The sequence below is a fragment of the Pristis pectinata genome, chromosome 4 (assembly GCF_009764475.1).
Source record: "Pristis pectinata isolate sPriPec2 chromosome 4, sPriPec2.1.pri, whole genome shotgun sequence".
NCBI classification, from domain to species: Eukaryota; Metazoa; Chordata; class Chondrichthyes; order Rhinopristiformes; family Pristidae; genus Pristis; species Pristis pectinata.
Window position 1 is genome coordinate 94,120,846 of NC_067408.1, and position 21,295 is coordinate 94,142,140.

Below are 21,295 nucleotides of genomic sequence, written 5' to 3' on the forward strand. Positions count from 1 at the left end.
GCGACTTGGTGTGTGGGGGTAGGGGATCAGAACTTAAGGCAAATAAGGATACAGGTCCTCCTCAGGTTACAACAGGGTTCCAGTCCTGAGCACTGTTCATCACACAAACAATTTGAAAGTCAAAAATATATTTAAATATAGGCCAACCAAGGGCAACATGTAGTTAAACCACGGCCTTTAGCTCAACCATTCAGATACTGCCACGGACCAAGCTCCCACACAGCAGAAGATGCTTGCAGCCCCACAGCAGCCAGCAAATCTATCCCACCAATCTCTCAAATGCTCAATTGGATGTACAGGCTGTACATAGGTCAGGCAATCGTAACCTGAAGACCTGTAGCAGCAGAGTTTTGGATTGCAAAGGCAAGATCATGTGGATATATGGTCACATGCATTTGGGTATCAAATTTGTGGCAGGGCCTTAAGGTAAAGACTTTGGTCTTCTTAATACCTATTTGGAGGAAATTTCTGCTGATCCAGCATTGGATGTCAGATATGCACTCTTATAATTAAGAGATGAAGGAGAGATAGATCCGAGTATCACCAGCATACACGTGCAAACTGACAGGTTTTTTTTGGTTCCTGTGGCCAAGGGGCAGCATATAAACACAAAGTAGCAAAGAACAAAGGTAACTATTCAGGAGTGCAATGACGTGATCATTACTGACTACAGGCAATACGTTCCAAGGGTTGTGATAAAAGCAGAGTTCACCTAAGGTCCATATAAGTTTCAAGACCTAGATTACATCAGTGAAACAAATACATATATAGTTAAATTAAATAAATTGAAGGGATCCATTTCCCCAATTATAGCACTGCTACAGGCTATGAAGGTCATAAGGAACCAATGCAATTAGTCAGAGTCATACGGCATGGAAACAGGCCCTATGGCCCAATTCGTCCATGCTGACCAAGGTTCCTTCCTGAGCTAGTCCCATTTGCCTGCATTTGGGCCATATCTCTTTAAACCTTTTCTATCCATGAACCGTCTAAATGTCTTTTAAGTGTTGTAATTGTACCTGCCCCTACTACTACAATTGGCAGCTTGTTCCATATACCCATCTTTAAATCTTTCCCGTCACTTTAAATCTACACCCTCTAGCTTTAGACTCCCCTATCCTGGGAGACAGACTGTGACCATCCACCTTATCCACAGCCCTTATGATTTTATAAATCCCTCAGCTTCCTTCATTCCAGGACAAACAGTCCCAGCCTATTCAGTCTCTCCTCATAACTCAAGCCCTCCAGTGCTGGCAACATCCCTGTGAATTTTCTCTGCACCGTCTCTGGCTTAATTACAGTGTGGTAACCAGAAGTGAACACAATATTCCAGGTGCAGTCTCTGCTGTATAATGACATCCCAACTATTTGACTCAATCCCCCATTCAATGAAGGCAAGCATGCCATACACCTTCTTCACCACCCTCTATGCCTGTGTCGCCACTTACAGGGAACTATATACCTTTACCCCTTGGTCTCTCTACTTCACACCCACTTCCCAGGGCTCATCATTTATTGTGCCACACAGTCTTGACCTAGTTTAACTTCCAAAAATGCATCACTTCACACTTGTCCAAGTTAAATTCTTTCTGCTATTCTTGAGATCACTTTCCCAGTTGATTAAGATCCTGTTGTAAATTTTGGTGTCATTCGCAGATTCACTAATCTCAGTTGCAGCACACCACTGGTCACAGGCCTCTAATCAGACAAGCAACCCTCCACTACCACTCTCTGATGCCTTCCACCAAGCCAATTCCATCTAAAACTCATAGTTGAAAGATTAGAAAAAAAAATGATGCCACGAAAGGACAAACAGGGTAAATTATAGAACTGCAAATTATTGAAATTGTTACTTACTAACATACGATCTAGTACAATGCTGCCTATTTATGAATATTATCTCAGACTATCATTTTAGGATTTGCTTATTCAAAAAAGGCCAACCAATATTACATCAAACAATGCATCCTGATACTGTCGACTGTATCCTTTTCAAAATTGGATGGATGGCTTCGTAATTTCAACACAGCTAGCACGATTATCAATTAACTTATTGAAAACGCAATGCAAGTTGTATACCACTTAAGGTGCTGACAAGTACGCGGTTTCTCATAATATTAAACCCAGAAGAAAAAAAATGCAATCATTTAGTGTTTTACCTGGTTAAGTTCTCTATTTCTGGTGGAATCGTTTTAAGTCTGTTTCCCCCAAGTGAAAGAGATTTGAGTCTTTGCAATTCTAGGAGCTGAGAAGGTACCTCCTCAAAACGATTGCCGCTGAAATTGACAACCTCCAAACTCATCTTTCCAAAATCTTTGGGCAGCGAGAACTCATCCATTCTGTTGTTTTTGGCTATCAAAGTCTTAAGTTTGGTAAGTTCCAAGATTTGATCGCAGATGTGGGCCAGCCCATTGGAACTAATGTCTAGGAACAACAGATTCCTTAAATGCGCGATATTTCCAGGGAAAACGGTAAATCTGTTGTGTGTCAACAGTAACTGACGAGTCTCGCTTTTCTTTTCTTCACTGATGTCTTCCAAAGCCACCGTATCCAGATTCATCCTGGACAAGTTTAGCACATTGTCCCCTTCCATATTTTCCAAAACATCCATAGCGGATCCTGGCAAAGCAAACATTTTAAATTTGGACAGGAAAACCGAATTTAATTTGCAGGGGAAGGTACTTCAGCGATTACCGAAGTCTGGCAGCAGATACAACACACAAACTTCTGCCTCAGCTTTCAATGGAACAGCGTCCTTGCTGGCCAAACCATGAAAATTGGTGCCCCGGAATCGTAATTGTCAATAATCCACCTCGAATTCGGATATGCTTAAATACGACTGCGCAGTTTACGGGGCTCATTTAGGAAGCGGTTGTCAATCAAATGAAGAAGGATCACGCGGGTGAAGGTCGTTGTGCCGAGGGTTACGTAATTGTCATTGTGGGTTGCGTAATGACGCACGAACGTCGGGTAAATCAGGCCAGAGAGCACACGGAGGAGGGGGATGTTGTTGAGTTTGGTAATTAAGTGAAATTCGTAGTCAAAACAAAAAAAAATTCATAAGTTCAAGTAAGTGTTGTGGTTTGCTTAAAAAATATATAACCTTGATAGTTGTCATTAAGCCTTTCATTTTGCGCCAACACTTTGCCAACAAAAGCCCGTCAATAGCATTTTAGAGAAAATAAGTGGTTGTTCAGGGCTTGAAACAAGTTTATCTCAGGCTTCTGAGACAATAAAACATAGAAACACGTTCAAGGGTCAAAATTACAAAGCAAAGCCTGATGGGGATCAAATAGGTAACTTTTGTGAGGAGATGAAATTAATGAATGCTTTGCGAGTGACTCCACAAAAGAAGGGGGATGATCCAAATATAAGACTTGAGAAAGAGCAATGTGGAACATTGGACGAGATAAACATTGAGTGGTTGAGCAGTTTTGAATCTTTTGAAGGCAGATAAATCACCCAAGTGCGATGAAAGGTATCCCAACAGTGGGGTCAGTAATTAGCAAAAGAGCATAACATGGGGAAGGATTAGAGGGGAATTGAAAAAAATGTTTCAATCGAAATTGTGAAGGGAGTCTGGAACTCACTGCCCAAAAGTTGGTTGAGGTAAACCAGCATCATGTTTGAAATGTAGTTGGATGAGTTCTTGAAGTACTGTAACCTAAAAGGTGATGGAGCAAGAGCTGGGAAGTGGGATAGGACTTTTTCAACATGTATGGACTGACCTTCTGCAACTTTCTATAATTCTACAAAAAATGGTGCATTCATTGATTTATGAACATTTGTGGGGACTTCAGAGTGAAATTTGGATCAGAGCAACAGAGCTATTACCCATCTTCCCCCTCTACTATCTTCTTAAAGCTGAATAAAGTAAATGCATTGGGCATGAATAGTCTACAGTAGTTTGGGACACTATTAAAACGTATGAAAGAAAACAAGCAATGGCAAACATTTAATGAACTAAAACAAAATAAAAAACATTAAGTATTGTGTTCAGTTTTGGTCGCCCTGCTATAGGAAAGATGTTACTAAACTGGAAAGAGTGCAGAAAAGATTTACAAGGATGCTGCCAGGACTTGAGGGACTGAGTTATAGGGAGAGGTTGGATAGGCTAGGACTTTATTCGTTAGAGTGTAGATACGGACAGTTGATCTCAAAGAGGTGTATAAAATTATAAGGGGCATAGATAAGGTGAATGCACTCAGTCTTTTTCCCAGAGTTGGGGAATCAAGAACCACAGGGCATAGGTTTAAGGTGAGAGGGGAAAGATTTAATAGGAACTTGAGGAGCAACTTTTTTTTACACAAGGAGTGGTATCTGTAGAACATAGAACAGTACAGGCCCTTTGGTCCACGATGTTGTGCCGACCTTTTCACCTACTCTAAGATCAATCTAACGATTCCCTCCCACATACCCCTCCATTTTTCTATCATCTATGTGCCTATCTAAGAGTCTGTTAAATGTCCCTAATGTATCTGCCTCTACCAGCACCCCTGGCAGCGCATTCCACGCACCCACCACTCTCTGTATAAAAAGACTAGCCTCTGATATACCCCCTGTACTTTCCTCCAATCACATTGAAATTATGCCCCCTCGTGTTAGCCTTTTCCGCCCTGGGAAAAAGTCTCTGGCTATGCCTCTTATCATCTTGTACACCTCTATCAGGTGGAATGAGTTGCCAGAGGAAATGGTTGAGGCAGGTACAATAACAACTCTTAACAGACGATTGGTCAGGTACATGGATTGGAAAGGTTTAGAAGGCCAAACACTGGCAAATGGGACTAGCTTGGATGGGGCATCTTGGTCAACATGGACCAGTTGGACCAAAGGGCCTGTTTCTGTGCTCTATGATTCTAAATGGATAAAGATAGTTGGAGTGAAGATACTAATTTGGGGTAAGGCTGATTTCAATAGACTGAGAAGTCATTTGGAAATGTGATCTGAAAGCAGAAGTTTGAAGGTAAATCCATGTGATAACAATGGGAGACCTTCAAGAAGGGAATTTGTGGGGGTTCAGGGTAAACGTTAACACAAAGGGAAAGGGCGTGATTGCCAAATCCAGAATCCCTTAACTGACAAGGTGCATGGAGGGTAAGATTAAGCAAAAACAAAATTAGCCTACAACAGAGTTTAATACAGTAGAAAGCCCAGAACAGTATTGAAAGTGTAAGAGTGAAATTAAAAAAAAGAAAGTAAGGCAAAGAGAAGGCATCAAAAGTACTGGCAAATAAAGTTTTAAAAAATATGTAAATACATAAAAAGTAGAGAATTACTAAGGAAAGAGTAGGGTGGTATGTGGATGTTCTGAATGCATACTTTGAGTCTGTTTTCACAAAACGGGGCATGTTATCAGCATAGTTATTAAGCTGAAATATTGGATAGAATAAATATAGTAAAGGAGGAAATATTAAAGGCATCTTTTCCGTCACTAACTCACCAGGCTTCAATGAAAAGTAGGGGGTGGAATTGAAGGGGCGGCTGTGTCCATCAATTTTCAATCTGGTACCATTGTTTAAAATGGGAAGAAGTTATAAATTATAGGTCAGTTAGTTTAACATTAGTGGTGGGCAAATAATTGGAATCAATTCTAAGGGCCAGTGTAAACTTTCATGTAGAAATGCACAGATAATTAAGGACAATCAAGACACATACATTAAGACAAGATTTGAATCTTTTGAGGGGGTACAAGGAGGGTTGATGAGGGTTTGATTATAGTCTACTGGGGTTTTAACAATACTTTTCACAAGGTTCGATGGAGCAGGCTGGTCAAATAGTAAAAGCCCATGGGGTCCAAGGGAGAGTGTTAAAATTAGTTTTTTTTTAAATTTTATTTACAGCGTGGTAACAGGCCCTTCTGGCCCAACAAGTCTGCGCCGCCCATGTTAAACCCAAATTAACCTACCCGTACGGCTTTGCAATGTGGGAGGAAACCGGAGCACCCGGAGGAAACCCACGCAGACACGGGAGAACGTACAAACTCCTTACAGACAGCGGGAATCGAACCCCGATCACTGGCGCTGTAATAGTGTTGCGCTAACCGCTACACTACCGTGCCGCAGTGGCAGGAAGTAAAGGGCAATGGTTATTTTTCTGGAAGGCTGTTACTAGAAGGCTTCCACAGGACTCAAAATCAGTCCTTTATAGTTTGTGGTACATGTTAAAAACTAAAACTTAAGTTTAGGTGACAAGGTAAAAAAGTTTAGAGATTATACAAAAATTGGTTGTGTGGTTGATAAGGCAGAAATTGTCGGGGGGATGCATGTGGTCTAGTGATTTGGGCAGAAATTGGAAAATGGAATTTAAACTGGAGAAGCATGAGGAAATGTGATTGTGGAGTGCAACAAGGCAAGGGAATATACAAAAGGGAAGGTACTGAGAGATGCACAGAACCACAGGGTCCTTGAAATGTCTGTCCAAAGATCCCTAAGAATAGGAGGACAGTCTAATTAAGTGCTTATAAAGGGGTTCTTTTATTATCCAAGGCATAGAATATAAAAGCAGGGCGTGGAATTGGCAGCACTAATTAGGGCTCAGCTTGAGTGCTATGTACAATTCTGATCACTATATTATAGAAAAGATGTGATTGTATTAGAGGGGATGCAGAAGAGACTTTTCATGACATTACCAGGAGTGAAACATTTTAGTGAAAAGGAAAATTGGACAGGCTGGAATTGTTTTCTTTGGAGGTTGTGGAGAGGGGGTTAAAATTATAAGAGGGCCAAGGTAGTTTAAATGGGAAGGACCTATTTCCCTTAGCAGTCAGGTCAAAAATCAGGGGTCATAGATTTAATGTAATTGGTAGAAGTATTAGAAGGCAGATGAAGTTTTTTGTTTGCCTGAAGGGTAATAGGGGTCAAGAATTCATTGCCAAATTGGATCATAGAAGCAGAAAACATCATAATATTAAAAAAAGCTCAGAATATGCTTGAAGAGCTGATCTGCTAGTCAGTCTTTTCCACATTCTGCCGAATAGCCCTTTTCGGTGTTGTATTTTTTAAAAAATTGTATATTCCAATAAGTGGTTTTCAAGGAGCACCTGGGGTCACACACAAGGCACATTGGGTAAGGTTGCAGATTCCTTTCCTCAAAAGGGATTAGTGAATCAGACAGGCTTTCATTTGGCCGGCTATCCAGTCTTGATAGCCTCATCACCCAAATGTGTCATATTACACTCACTCACAGATATTTCTCTCTCCTAGGATCATGTGGCATACGACAGGGCACAGCCAAAGTAAAACTAGAAGGTACATGCATGGCATTTCTCAGCTCCATGAAGGCCATCATTAGGATGCCCTTATCAGTTATGGCTAGAGGCAGGGGAGGGAACCATGTAAAATGACAGTATCATTGTACCTAATCTCTCACATCCTAATATCCACAGTTTGGAAGTGAAGGTCCTCAACAGTTGGCAGTAAATGTTTACTTGAATGATCCAGGGGTTTCACTGTGTGTTTCGATGTACATGTGACTAATAAAGATATCTTGTCTTGTCTTGTCTTGTTCAGCTATAAAGTTATGTTGAAGAAGTTGAGTTCTCCTTGGAGCAAAAAAGGTGGAGAAGACATTTGATGGAGTTATGCAAGATCATGACTGATTTAGATAGGTAAATAGAGAGAAACTGTTATCATCAGCAGGTAGATTAAGGACCAGCGAACACAGATTTAAGGTGATGGCCAAATGATACTGGGGATGTGAGGAAAAATACATTTCCTCACACAGAGAATGATCATGATTTGTAGAAATGGAGTCAGTGATTTCAGTGGAGAATTGGACAGGTACGATAGGGAAAGAATGGTGGAATGGGACTGACTCTAGTTTGCTGTACTCTCGGATATAGGCGTGATGGACTGAATGGCACTTAAAACATAGCAACAGCTGGAGAAACTGAATCAGCCACCAACTTATCCCTTTAAATGATACTCTTGTGGATCCCTTGTGCGATTGAACTTGTGTTCAGCTAATTTTATTTTAGAGAGGATGTTGTCTGGAGCTTTGAGTTCCAAAACAGCACTGGCTTCAAATCAGTTTTGAATTTAAATAGAATTTTTAGATAACTTTTATGATCTCTTAGTCTGCACATTGCCTGTGAGTATTCAGTTATGCTGATGTCCTCATCAATATGATGTCCAGTTCAGCACCATAAATGTGTGTGCATATGCTGAAATGCTAATTTGGTGCTCAAGTGTCATTGTAAGATTCCAGCATCTGCATAGTCTCTTGTGTTTCCTTCAGTGAATTTCCCTTCTTTTGGGATTTGGTTAGTTGTGTCCCTCTAAAATGGCATTTTTGTTATAAGTTTTGGTTTAATAACACGTGGGCAGTGCTTATCATTTAATTAAAAAAATAATTTTCACAAGAGCTTCCAAAAGGGTTATGAGTAACATTGGTTGGATCACATTGCTCCATGCGTTCCACACTCTGGTTCTACTGATTACAGCCCGTGTGTATGTGAGATGAAAGAATATATTCAGTAAGGCTCTGCTGCTAGTATTATGACCAGAAAATTGTTGACTTCAGGAACAGGAAGGAGGGTGAACATGTGCCAGTCTACATGGGGGGATCGGCGATGGAGAAAGTCAGCAGCTTTAAATTCTTGGGCATTAACATATCGGATAGCCTGTCCTGGGCGTAGAACATTGATGGAATCATAAGGAAAGCACGCCAGCATCTTAACTTTCTTAGGAGGTTTGGCTTATCACCAAACACTCTTACAAACTTCTATAGATGTACTGTTGAAAGTATCCTGACTGGTTGCATTATGGTCTGGCACAGCAATTTGAATGCACAGGAATGTAAGAAGCTGCAGAGAGTAGTGGAATCTGTCCAATACATCGCGGGCACATCCCTCCCCACCACTGGTAGTACCTACAGGAGGCTTGCAGCAAGAAGGCAACATCTATCATCAAAGATCCCCACCATCCGGGCCATGCCATCTTTCCGCAGCTACCATCAGGCAGGAAGTACAGAAGCCTAAAGTCCCACACCACCAGGTTCAAGAACAGCTACTTCCCTTCAATCAACCAGCAGAACTCTAATCACTACAGTTTAGCAACACTGTGACCACTTCGCCCTAAAATGGACTTGGATTTTTTTTGTTCTAATTGTGTTCTTTCTTGTAAAAATTGTGTATAATTTATGTTTATATATTTCTTGTGAATGCTGCTTATATGATGCTGCAAGTAAGCTTTTCATTGCACCAATGCATACATGTACTTGTGCTTATGACAATAAACTTGACTTTGACCAAGATGCCCCATCCAAGCTAGTCCCATTTGCCAGCATTTGGCCCATGACCTTCTAAGCCTTTCCAATCCATGTACCTGTCCAAATGCCTTTTAGAAATTGTTATTGTGTCTGCCTCAACTGCTTCCTCTGGCAGCTCATTCCACATAGGTACCACTCCTTGTGTAAAAAAAAAAGTTGCCCCTCAAGTTCCTATTAAATCTTTCGCCTCTCACCTTAAACCTGTGCCCTTTAGTTCTTGATTCCCCAACCCTGGGAAAAAGACTGAGTGCATTTTACCTACCTATGCCCCTCATGATTTTATACACCTGTATAACATCACATCTCAGTCTTCTCTGCTCTAAGGAATAAAGTCCTAGCCTGTCCAACCTCTCCCTATAACTCAGTCCCTCAAGTCCAGGCAACATTCTTGGAAATCTCTTCTGCACTCTTTCCATTTTAATAACGTCTTTCCTATAGCAGGGCAACCATAACTGAACACAATACTCCCAAGTACTCACAAGGGTCCCGTACAACCCTACCATGACCTCCCAACTTGTATACTCAATGCCCTGACTTATGAAGGCCAGCTTGCCGAAAGCCTTCTTCACCACCCTGTCTTCCTGTGACTCCACTTACAGTGAACCATGTACTTGTACTCCAAGGTCCCTCTGTTCTGCAACACTTCCCAGGGCCCTGCCATTCACTGTGAAAGTCCTACTTAGATTTGACTTTCCAAAATGCAACACCTTTCCAAAATTAAACTCCATTTGCCATTCCTCGGCCCACTTAGCTGATCAAGATCCTCCTGTAGTTTTTGATAACTGTCATTGTCCACTATACCACCTATTTCAGTGTGGTATAGTTGTGTTATAATATATGAAGAGGTCTTGAATTAGACTGTTGATTTCCATTTCATTCCTCTGAGTTAGGAATAGAGACTTCAAATATTTTCACGCAGAATTTTTAATTTGTTTTTGGCATGGGGCACAGCCATTGGTGCTGCTGCTTCACATCTCCAGTGAAACAGGTTCAATCCTGAACTCAGGTGGTGTCTGTGTGAAGTTTGCACATTTTCTCTGTGATCACATGGGCTTCCTTCGATTGCTTGGGTTTCCTCTTAAATCCCAAAGGTGTGCTGATATGTTAATTGACTGTTGTAAATTACCTCTTAGCATACTTTAATGGCAAAAAGATTCAAAGGCGATTTAATAGGCATGTGCGAGAATGAATACGTAACAAGGTTATAGGAAGATAAGTGGGGACTGATGGGATTGCTCTGCCGTGAGCTGGCATAGCTCCAAGGGGCTGAATGGCCTATGTCACCAATATATGATTTTGGTCATGTTCTTAAGCATTGAAAGGGTACAGTTTTTAAAGAATAACTAACTAACTGTAATGCTACATCTGATACAAAGGCACTTCTCATGAATGGGTTGTCTTGAAGGTTACAGCAGAAAAGGTCAAATTTGTGAGTGGATCTGTGATGTGTTTCATATATAAGTGCAGTATTTGGGTCATTTCTGTGGAATTGGTCAGGTGACTCTATTGTTTCCAACTCTGGTTCCTCTGAATGAAGTCCAGTAAAGGACCCCACTCCTCCAGTACTTCAGTGATGAATCCTAGATATTATTTACAACAGTTTGTGGCTATACCTAATACTCAGAGTTTGCAGAATGTGATGGCAGTGGAGAGATGAAACCATTGCTGGTAGTGTTCGCTCACCAGAAGACCATAGGATATGGGAGCAGAATTAAGCCATTCACCCCATCTAGTGTGCTCTTCCATTCGAGCATGGCTGATTTTTTTTTTCCCAACCTCATTCTCCTGTCTTCTCCCCGTAACCCTCTACCAATCAAGAACCTATCAATCTCTGCCTTAAATACACCCAGTGAATTGGTCTGCACAGCCCTCTGTTGCAATGTCTGTTCCACAGATTCACTACCCTCTGGCTGAAGAAATTCCTCCACAACCTCAGAATAAAGGGACATCTCTTTATTCTGAGGCTGCGCCCTGAGATCTGAGACTCTCCTGCTAATGGAAACATCCTCTCCATGTCCACTCTATCCAGGCCTTTCAGTATCCAGTAGGTCACTAGTGGTAGATGTGCAAGAATGTTCATTTTGAGAGGTATAAATTCAATGGGAGTATGAAACGTATTACCAGCCTCATACAGCAACAATATGCTGAAGTGTTGAGGCTCTACTCTATGACACTGTTAGAGAAATTTGCAATATTTAAAGCCAAAGAAACGCCAAGGCAGAATGGAGGTCAGCTTCAAAACTTTGGTGAAAAATCCAGACAGATTCATATTTGAAGTTTCATGGAAATACATAAAACCTTTGGAAAATGTGCAACGTGTGGAGAGAACAGACGATTTACAATGAAGTGAAATTAAATAATTAATTTTTACAATGGAAATACTCAGCAGGGCAAGCGTATCACTGACCTCTTTTGCTCTTTCTGTCCCAAGAGCAGGGTGGGGGAAGCAGCCCATTGATCTGAAATTAAGCTGGATCTGCTGAAAAAATACTGGGGTTACAAGAGCGTATCAGAAGCTGAGTATTCTTTGGCATGTGCTTTCTCTTTGATGCCTCAAAATTTACCACCCTCTGCGAAGCACAAGTCAAGAATGTGGCGCAATATTTTTCACTTGTTTGGATGAGTATAACTCCAATGATATTCAAGAAGCTCAACACTATGCAGGACAAAACAGTCTAGTAGTACTCAGTTCACCACTCTAAGCATTCACTCTATTCACCAATAGCTACAGTACATTCCAGCTACAAAATGCACACTAGTTACTCATGTAGACTATTCAACAGCACCTTCCATTCCTGGGACCTCAACCACCAAGATTGACAAAGGCAGCAGGCATGTGGAAATATCACCAGCTGCAGGTTCCCCCCTAAGTTACACACCATCCTTACTTGGAAATGTACTGCTGTTCCTTCGTTGCTCTCAATCCTGAATCTTCCTACAGTTCTATGAGACTACCTTCACAAGAAGGATTGCAGCAGTTCACCACTGCCATCTTGGTGTTACATGGGAATCTGAAGGTACCGTTTGTACAATGTTGAATTTTCCTAATGTTGTTAATAAGTATATTGACCCCCCTGTTGAAGTGTTACATCAATAAACTGCAGCGTTCACACTCATGCAAGTTAGCAAGTAGTACAAAGCATTGAGGCATCAAGTGAGGGCTATTCCTCTGTCATGATCCCTGTCTTGGGGCCGATCCAATGTTTTTTTTCTCTGTGAAGAAGTGAGGCACAGGCTGCACTTTGTTATCAGTACATGGTGTCTGAGTAATCAGGTGATTAGGCCGGTTGTTTTGCCAAGAAATGTTTTCTTGCTCCCTCTATATGTAATATAGTGAACCAGCAGACCCAGAATTACTCTGTTAATTTGTTATATGCTTAGAACATAAGACAACTCATGGTTCTGCCTATTATTTGAAACATGGCATGGTAGCTCAGCAGTTAGCTCTGCCTACTCTCAGCTTCAGAGACACGTTTAATCTTGACTTTGGATGCTATTATGTGGAGTTTGGATCTTCTTCCCATGATCGTTTGAGTTTTTGACAGATGCTCTGGTAGGTTAAATGACCAGGGAAAGTTGCAGGGCTCAGGGAAATAAGAGAAGTGGGACTAATGGGATTGCTTTGCTGGGAGGTAGCGTGGACTCAATGGGCTGATTAGCTATCTTCTGTGTTCTAACCTTCTCCTTACATTTGAAACAGCCTTTATATACTAGCATTTGTGGATGTTTCCCAACTATTAGCTACATCTAGGGTAATCCCACTCCCACCCAGGTTTTCTTTCCCTCTGTTGATCTTTTCCATCCCTCACTCCTCGTTACCAAGACTCTTCACCTTCCCCACCTAGTTCCATCTACTCATCACCCACATACCTATCCACATGGGTTTCTTTAATCTCCCTTGGTTCACCATTCCTTTTTCTCCTCGTTCCTTCTGGCCATCATTCCTCCCTTATCAAGTTCCATCTATCACCTACCAGCCTCTGTCTCTACCCTCTCCCACCCAGTTCCATCTGCCCAATTGTTTTTCCCTTATCTGTTTCCATCTAAGATATCTTTATTAGTCCCATCTGCATTGAAACACACAGTGAAATGATTCTTTTGCGTAGTGTTCTGGGGGCAGCCCGCAAGTGTCGCCACACTTCCAGCACCAACATAGCATGCCCACAACTTCCTAACTTGTACGTCTTTGGAATGTGGGAGGAAACTGGAGCATACCCACGCAGACACGGGGAGATCACCTTTGAGTCAATTTCTCAACACTTCCCTCTGCTCCTCCCTCACCTGACTCTATCAGCCCATCATTCCCCCCTTGTCATCTGGTTCCACATCACCTACCAGCCTCTTTCTCACTCCTCCCGCTCACTTCTATACCCTAGTTACCTTCTCTCTACACCCTCAGTCTTGATGCAGGGTCTTGGCCCGAAACATCAACCATCCTTTTGACCCCACAAAATCCAACATTATACTTGACCTACTGGGTTCTTCCAGCAGTTTGTTTTTGTTCCAGGTTCCAGCATCTGCAGTCTCTTGTATCTTCACTAAAGGGATGTTGCATTAATAAATATCAACTGTTTGAAAGTATGGTTTTATCATACATATCTGTTCCTAGTTGCTGCTTTCTGTAATTTGTAACAAATTGAGCAAAGCAAATACTTGCAAGTTGCACAATCAAGCAGAAATACCACAATTTTCTAGAGCTGTATTTGTGGTCTTCACTCACCCATTTCCATTGTAGCTGTGGAGTGTGCTGACTGACACACAGTGGCGTGATTCAGAACAGCTTGGAAACTGAGCAGAGGGAACATAATTTCCTGTCCTTAGCATTAGAGGTCCCAGCAGAGGAAGTCTAGAGAAGGAAATGTGCACTCACTGCATCTGCAGGAGGGAAGGAGCCCATCTGTTATTATTTTTTTCATATTTCCTTAGGACAGAGAAAGAGGCCATTTCACCCAGCAAGTCCATGCAAGCACTTGAAACATTCCCCTGTTGATGCTCTGTCAGGCTTGAGATACATCTGTAGACCAAGAGATCTCTGGCAAAACAGCTTTACAAAGCACCTCTTACATTTGTACCTGGCTAGCACATACATACAACTGTGGGCTTGGGTACATGAGTCCTTGCCCACTGCCTCCCTCCAAGCTCCCACCACCTTTTTGCCGACACTCCAGCCTTTGCCGTGGCTGCTAGCTCAGCCTACTGGGCCCCATTCACTGTCTGTGGTTCCAGTTATGCCCAAGGATTGGGGCATATACACTCATGACTTTAGCATGATTCTGTGTTTTCGTGAGCCAAAGGCTCTTAAGGCTGTTATTGTGATGCCCGACTTGCTCATTTTTGACAGCAAAGATCACTGTGAAGACGATGCTGCTTTTCCAGTTGAGTGCATTTTACTCCCCTCTCAACATTCACTTCCACTGAAGCCAGTAAAATAGAATGTTGGGATAATGGGCAGCTGTTGCTCCAGCAATCGTTTAGTGCAACTGGCCTGTGATATTTACAGCAGTATTAATTTTTATCAACTAAGCTTTCCTAGTAATGGTTGTTTCATACTCCTCAAGGGAAATAAAGACAACCAAGTATGTTTCACAAGAAGATTAAGCTTAAAGTATAAGAAAATGTCACTTTAGTTTTTAATAACAAAGTTAGCAAGTTTAAAATTTTGTTGGAAAATTTATTGACATTAAATCCAAAAATGGTGGTAAGTACAAAAAAACTATGATAAATGAAACCCTATTATGATAGTTCAGTGATGGGTATACATGGTTCCACATGTGTTTTCAATAAAGTAGTAGTTCAAGAGAAGGTAGAAGAAATACAGTCTAAGCCTATAACAATAACAACAGTGAGAATAAGAAACACACTATGCAAACAACTGGGCAAGTTAATACTTCATAATGTTGGGGTGCAGAAAGTGATTAAATATTTCATTTGGGTTTGATCTTTATTTCTTTGATCAAGTTTGGGGAGGGGTGATTTGCCTGGTTTATATTCAATCAGATTAATTAACATGGTGAACCAGTTTCAGAGGATAATATCAAAAACAAACTGTATCATACTTTTATCAGTTTAATCTGTGAACCCAAACATGAAATATGACATTCCTCACTTTAAGCATCCTCCTAATTATGGGTCATGATTCTTTGAGATTCCCTCAAAGGTTCTCCTACATGAAGAAATTGATCTGATCCCCTTGAATCTGATTTTAGCTTGAGTAACCTGGATATTACTTATAAGAATTTTTGGAATTGTCCTCAGCTACCTCGTTTGCTTTTTCTTTCACCACTGTAATTTTTGCATGGTGTACTCTACGGCAATTCAAGTCACTGACATGCCTGTTGTTAATTATTTGGATGGAGTGGTTTTATTCTTGATACTAGAAGAGAGATCAGAAAAATTAACCCTTTGTTAACAAATATTCAATTCAAACGTGGAATATATTTGGAATGACATTGATTCATATTATGTTAAATATGTCATTGCTTCCCACCAATAATAAAACTTACATTGAACTCTTTATTCTAATCAGTTTAAGGTTTTATATAATGCTGAATACTCTCTTCCAAATGCTGAGGAAATAACAGTTTTTACTGACATACAATTTCCCTTTTATAGGTTTATCAATAAGTGGATTTCAGCAGCTCCAAATCATATTCATATAAAGCAGTTTCATCCTGCTGTCACACACTATAGTCTGCCACCACCAACTTGTACAGGATTTTCAATCTATCCTCAGGTAATCAAACCTATGTTCAACAATGTAGATTTTCTTTTTGACATGTTTAAATAAAAATAAGACACTCCAGAGGTTATAAAAAAGCTGCATGTATCATAAAATTCATATATAAAATAAAAGGAAAGAAGGAATGTAGCACCTTTTTGAAATGTCAGTTGAGTGCTTGTAAACCTTTTGGGGGCGGGGGGTGCAATGGCTGTAGTTATGTTTCCTCTGCATGACCTACAGACAGTTTGGGTGGATCTAACTCTGAGTAACATCTTCTGGTGACACTAATTCTAATCCCAACTAATAGTGCCAGATACCAAAGACCACAACCAAAAACATCCAGCTGGAGGCAAATGTTGCAGTAATGATAAAATTTTGTCATGTGTCATCACTAGCATGACAGCACTAACTGCTGGTAATGTCAGGATGTTACTTGTATCAAGTTTTGCTTGGGATGGTAGAAGTCTTTAAAATATTAAAAATGGCTCATGCTGGGGAATGGCTGAGAGGCGATTGATGCCACTCTACATGTTAAATAGATTTTCTCTGCATGGAGTACGATGGTCCCTTTAGACTGCAATAGGACTCAGAAACTTGCAGTGGCTGATTTCTCTTCATCACCCTGTGCTCCATGGCACAGACAGAGGCCCTCTTAAAGATTGACCTCACAAAGTTTGCTTGAGAGAGAGATTCAATTGTCAGGCAGGTAAAGATTCCTTCCCACTGTGATGATAGATGAACCACCAAAAAAATAAATTGGAAAGTTTCTGAACTGGGACACAGCCACAACCACACAGACATTGCAGTTTTTTCAATCACATTATAAATATGTATTAAACATATTATGAAGACTAATATCTTAGATTATTATTTTTACTTCCAACACCAAATGTTTTCTTCCTAACACCACAATTCTAGGTCTATTGAAGACTTTGGTTATCAAAGAGCACCAAGGAACAATAAAACTTTAGCTCCATGTCCCTAGATTATATTAGATAAAATCACCATAAATCCACAAATTTTGCGTGTTCTAATTTTAAAAACCATTTACCTTATCCTATCATTCTGCTCAAATTGCATACATGTGTTTAGACTTGCTGGAGAGCTTTAATATCTAGAATTTTGATCTGGAGTGCTATCTCAGGGAGACTCCACTTCTAGTTGTATGTGCAAAGCAGAGGAACATAGGTAATTAAAAAAGGAGAGATGTGGAGACGTTTCCCACCATCTTCTATCACAGGACTATATAGCTATTGCAACTGAAACCAACAGTATATAATTTATGGCTAGCTCTTTTTAATGTTACAGTACATTTATAAGAAGTCTTTTGAATAACACCAAGGACTCCCTCCATCCCCAGCAAAAAACCCCAAAATACTGTTTGTAATGTGTATGTATATATTTAGTAGTGATTGTTGAAGTTCCAAGTATTTTCTGGTCGGCTGAATGTAGAGAAACACGTTGAGGGAAAAAAATCAACTTTGTTTCTCTGCCAATCGCTGCATTTTTAGATGTCTTTAACATTTGCCTTCTTAGTCTTCTGAGCAGTCTCCTAAAATGAATTGGAAAAATAAACTCAGTACCATTGTGAGCCACCTGCTCGGAAATACCAAAACATAAATTAACTTTGCATAAAGCAAGTAAGTGGTTTTCAATATAGGTAATATATTATGATAATCACATCAAAAATACAAGTGTGATTATAAATTTCAAACCTAAACTGCTGAATGGCAGACTAATATGCACTACTATGATTACTACTCCTTGGATTTTAAAACTTTATACATGGGCACAGTGGAGACCAACTATTACAAAGGAATCACTATTTTGAGTACACGACTGGCATATAATACAATGGTGATGTAGAAGCAGGAATCTCTCCTTAGCATTTCACATTAAATGCACAATACAGTATTGGCTGTGTGTTGTACTTGAATCCTAAAATTAATTTTCATTCAGATCAATGGAATTGAATTTCAAAGTCAACTACAATGTGAAGCAGCCATGTTAATGCTTGTTTCACACAAACTAATCGATAATGAAGTCTCAGACTTTCAATACATGACATTCAGAGAGAGAATCAAAAGTATCATGCTTTTGATACAGCAGAATCATTTTGACCATTGACATTAATTTAAAGTATTTATTGCTTGCATTGCATTTCACTTTATATAAATAACATTATAGTTTGAAGGTAAAAACTTGCATTGCACTTTAATAATAGAATAAAAATGTCAAATTTTGATCAACTCAAAGCTGAATGTCCTTATTTGATATGATTTGGCAATGTGTACTATTCTGTAATTCTACAGTTTTTCACCTTGATACAGATAAACTGGGAATCACTACAAGGAAAGTTTACGTACAGACCTGGAAATGTATGGTAGAGATGTAACTCAAGCGAGTATGTATGAAACCAGGATTTGAAGTACATGGAGAAGAAACTATTCCTCTGTGAATGCACAACCATCATCACTGAGCTGGTCCTTAAGTCACAGATTGACTTTGCACTAACCTGATGTTTGTTGAGCTCTTGAACATATTTTGTCCATTCCTCTTCAGTCATTTCATCATCTGCAGTTGCGTGTGGCTGCTCCTCAGGGATGTTCTTATTGTTGCCTTCAATGAAAGAGAGAAAAGCAATAGTTACTTGAGACACAGAGAAAAGGAAAACAGAACAGAAATAAATCATTAATACAAAATAAAGAAGCTGACCAAATAAGTAATGGCAATGCAGAGTTAAATATACACATAACCACAGTTTCTTTAAGAAATACGTTCTTTGAAATGGCATAATGATTAGTATCTTGTGGTGAGTTTGTGCCACAACAACTTGTTAATAACAATCAGATCAACCAGTTATTAGTTGTTAGGCCAATGTTAACTTATCACAGACTATTAAAGGATGCTTTGGACTTATATGGAAAAGACCATGGAAGCATTCTGCAGAACAGATTATCCTCTTAAAGTTCTTGAGTGTTAAACAGAAGTTCCCAAACTATGGGGTGTGCAATGAGGATATCAGGATAACTGAAAAGCAGGTAAAACTGGCATTGTACATTATCCCATTGATGACAGTATGACGCTTTCCAAAAATCACATGTCAGTAAACAGTTACAGCTAAACGGCTAATTTCAGTAGTCTTTAGTTTAAATGTGATTCTTTCAGTCAACAAAAAAGTTGTTTGTCTTCTACTCTGTGTCTCAATGTAGCATAAATTTCTCCTTGGCATTCCTTGGGTGTCTGGAGTTCCCAATGCAAAAGAGAAATAATTAAACATCAACCCTTCCAAGATTTATTTCAGAAACTTGTTTAAAAGGTTCTTTGTCCTGAATTCTACAGTACTGTGGAATGTCATTTCTTTTGTTCCTGTATCAAAGTCCTCAGGAGCCTTGGGTCTCCTGACTATTTGAAGGGAATAGATAAGTAGCAGTCCCTGCTTCAAGCTGTTTTTGAAGCTGGAACATTTTTTATTTCTCCGGAGTTTTTGTGAAAGTTAATTCTGTCCTTGGGTTTTCTATTATTACTTGTTTGTGTGAACTTAAACTGAGAATTAACCACTGCATCCATACTCAAGCCCTAAATACTTGCACAAAGCAAGTTAACTTATATTTTATCTCCTCCAGAGCAACATAATGAGTTATTATTCCCTGTTCTAACCACAAATGCCACTGACCACTAACATATTCTCATTCTGTCTGCAGGTGTACATGGAGAAAGGCAGCAAATTGATACCACCCCTCTCTTCAGTCCACTCGGAATTCTAGGTGAGAACTGTATCAGTGTTATTCCTGGGGAAGTATTTTGACTTACCATCACAGGTCATGGCAGTACACACCCAGTTGCCACAGGCACAGACACATCGGTTACATTCCACTGTAGTCTCAGCTCCATCCTCGTAGGTCTCATCTTCCAAGGCACATTCTATAATAGATCAAACAAAAAGATTGTTATTTCAGTGTTATCCCCAGCTCATGTAAAACAAGCTGTCAAAAAGGAGACGAAATTTTGCATTATTCACCTATGACCACACTGCTGAAATAAATAGTACACTTGCGACATAAAATGCAGTTTCTTCCAGGGGGATAAAAAAACTATGAAAGTGGGCACGTGTCCTCAATGTTCTGTACTGTGCAGTATGGTTAGCCTCTGTGGTTCTGTTACTGGAAACAAGAAGCAACACAGCACAAACTGTATTTTACCTCAAGTTATTATAATAGTTGCATCAGGAAACAGAAATAGCAACTTATTAGTAAAAATAAAATGCTTGTTTAAAAAAACACTCAGCACATCAGGCAACCTCTGTGGAAAGAGAAGCAGCATGAACATTTTGGGTCCAAGATTCTTTATAAGTACTGGCATTCACTAAGGTATGGAAGAGGGCACTGTTGATTGTTTGCTTGACTTTAAAGTAAATTTGGAGGATCTTGCAAAGACAGCTTTGTTAATATATTTCCAGTGGCAGTAATGTAACAGTTGTGCTTGGAAGGCTAAAAATGTCTAAGTTACAGACAGCTAGAACAGTAGTTGTTTGGGCATGAACCAGTCAGTTATCTAGCAGGGTAGTCCAGGTCTCAGAGGCATGTAAGGGGGCAGGAACCACTGCTACCCAGTGGATCATGAGTTATGTGCCACGTCTAGGGTCTTGATCTCCAAACACCCTTTTTCCTAAATCGATCAAAGGTTCTACTGGTGCATAGAAGACACTGGTGGATTTCATTGTTGATGTCTGCCTTCAACAAGAGGTGGCTCCCAAGATACAGAAAGTGGCCGACGTTTCCCAGGTCTCACCATAAACATTTATTGTCAGAGGTCAGTGTTGTGCAGTGGGGCAGGTTGGTCTTTATCTTGCAGATGTTGAGCGTAAGGCTTATTCTCATGAGTTGTGGATGACTTGCAGCTCTGCCGCCTAACAAGGCCACATACAATAATGATCAGCCTACTGTCAATACTGAAGTTGGGTGAACTTGGTTCTGGAGTGTAGTCAGTGTAGGTTGAACAGCTTCCCATTACAACTGAAGGATTGGAGCAGCACAGATGGTAAAGTCAATGTTGCTGCCACCTTACAGCTGCAGCAATTCAGGTTCGACATGACCTTGGATGCTGTCTGTATAGAATTTGTATGTTCTCCTTGTGACCCCTTGGGGTTCCTCCCACATCTCAAAGACATGCTGGCTGATGGAATGTGGGTATGTGTGCACCCATGCTTGTCGGTCACTTTTGGAGCAGGTCCAGTTCATTGACTTGCTATCAAAAGCCTGAAGTGTATCCGGTCCATCTTGGGTGAAAGGTTTTCACAAAAAATTT

The 21,295-nt window shown here is 40.3% G+C and overlaps 2 protein-coding genes across 3 annotated transcripts in view; both read right to left on the minus strand.

The window, feature by feature from the left end:
- The window catches only part of lrrc58b (leucine rich repeat containing 58b), a 39,545-nt gene extending 36,685 nt beyond the window's left edge, over positions 1-2,860 (minus strand). For both annotated transcript variants that reach the window (XR_007956157.1, XM_052013486.1), the window contains exon 1: positions 2,160-2,860. Coding sequence is in view for 1 of the 2 variants with exons in the window: in XM_052013486.1 (XP_051869446.1) it covers positions 2,160-2,635 (476 nt within the window). In the remaining variant the exon portion in view is untranslated. The remainder of the gene's footprint in view (positions 1-2,159) is intronic.
- Positions 2,861-14,924: 12,064 nt separating this feature from the next.
- fstl1b (follistatin-like 1b) overlaps positions 14,925-21,295 on the minus strand; it is a 98,158-nt gene continuing 91,787 nt past the window's right edge. Inside the window, exons 9-11 of the mRNA XM_052014024.1 lie at positions 19,802-19,912; positions 18,504-18,607; positions 14,925-17,540 (exon numbers count right to left, since the gene is read on the minus strand). Of these exons, the coding sequence (XP_051869984.1) occupies positions 17,496-17,540; positions 18,504-18,607; positions 19,802-19,912 (260 nt within the window). The 3' untranslated portion in view covers positions 14,925-17,495. The remainder of the gene's footprint in view (positions 17,541-18,503; positions 18,608-19,801; positions 19,913-21,295) is intronic.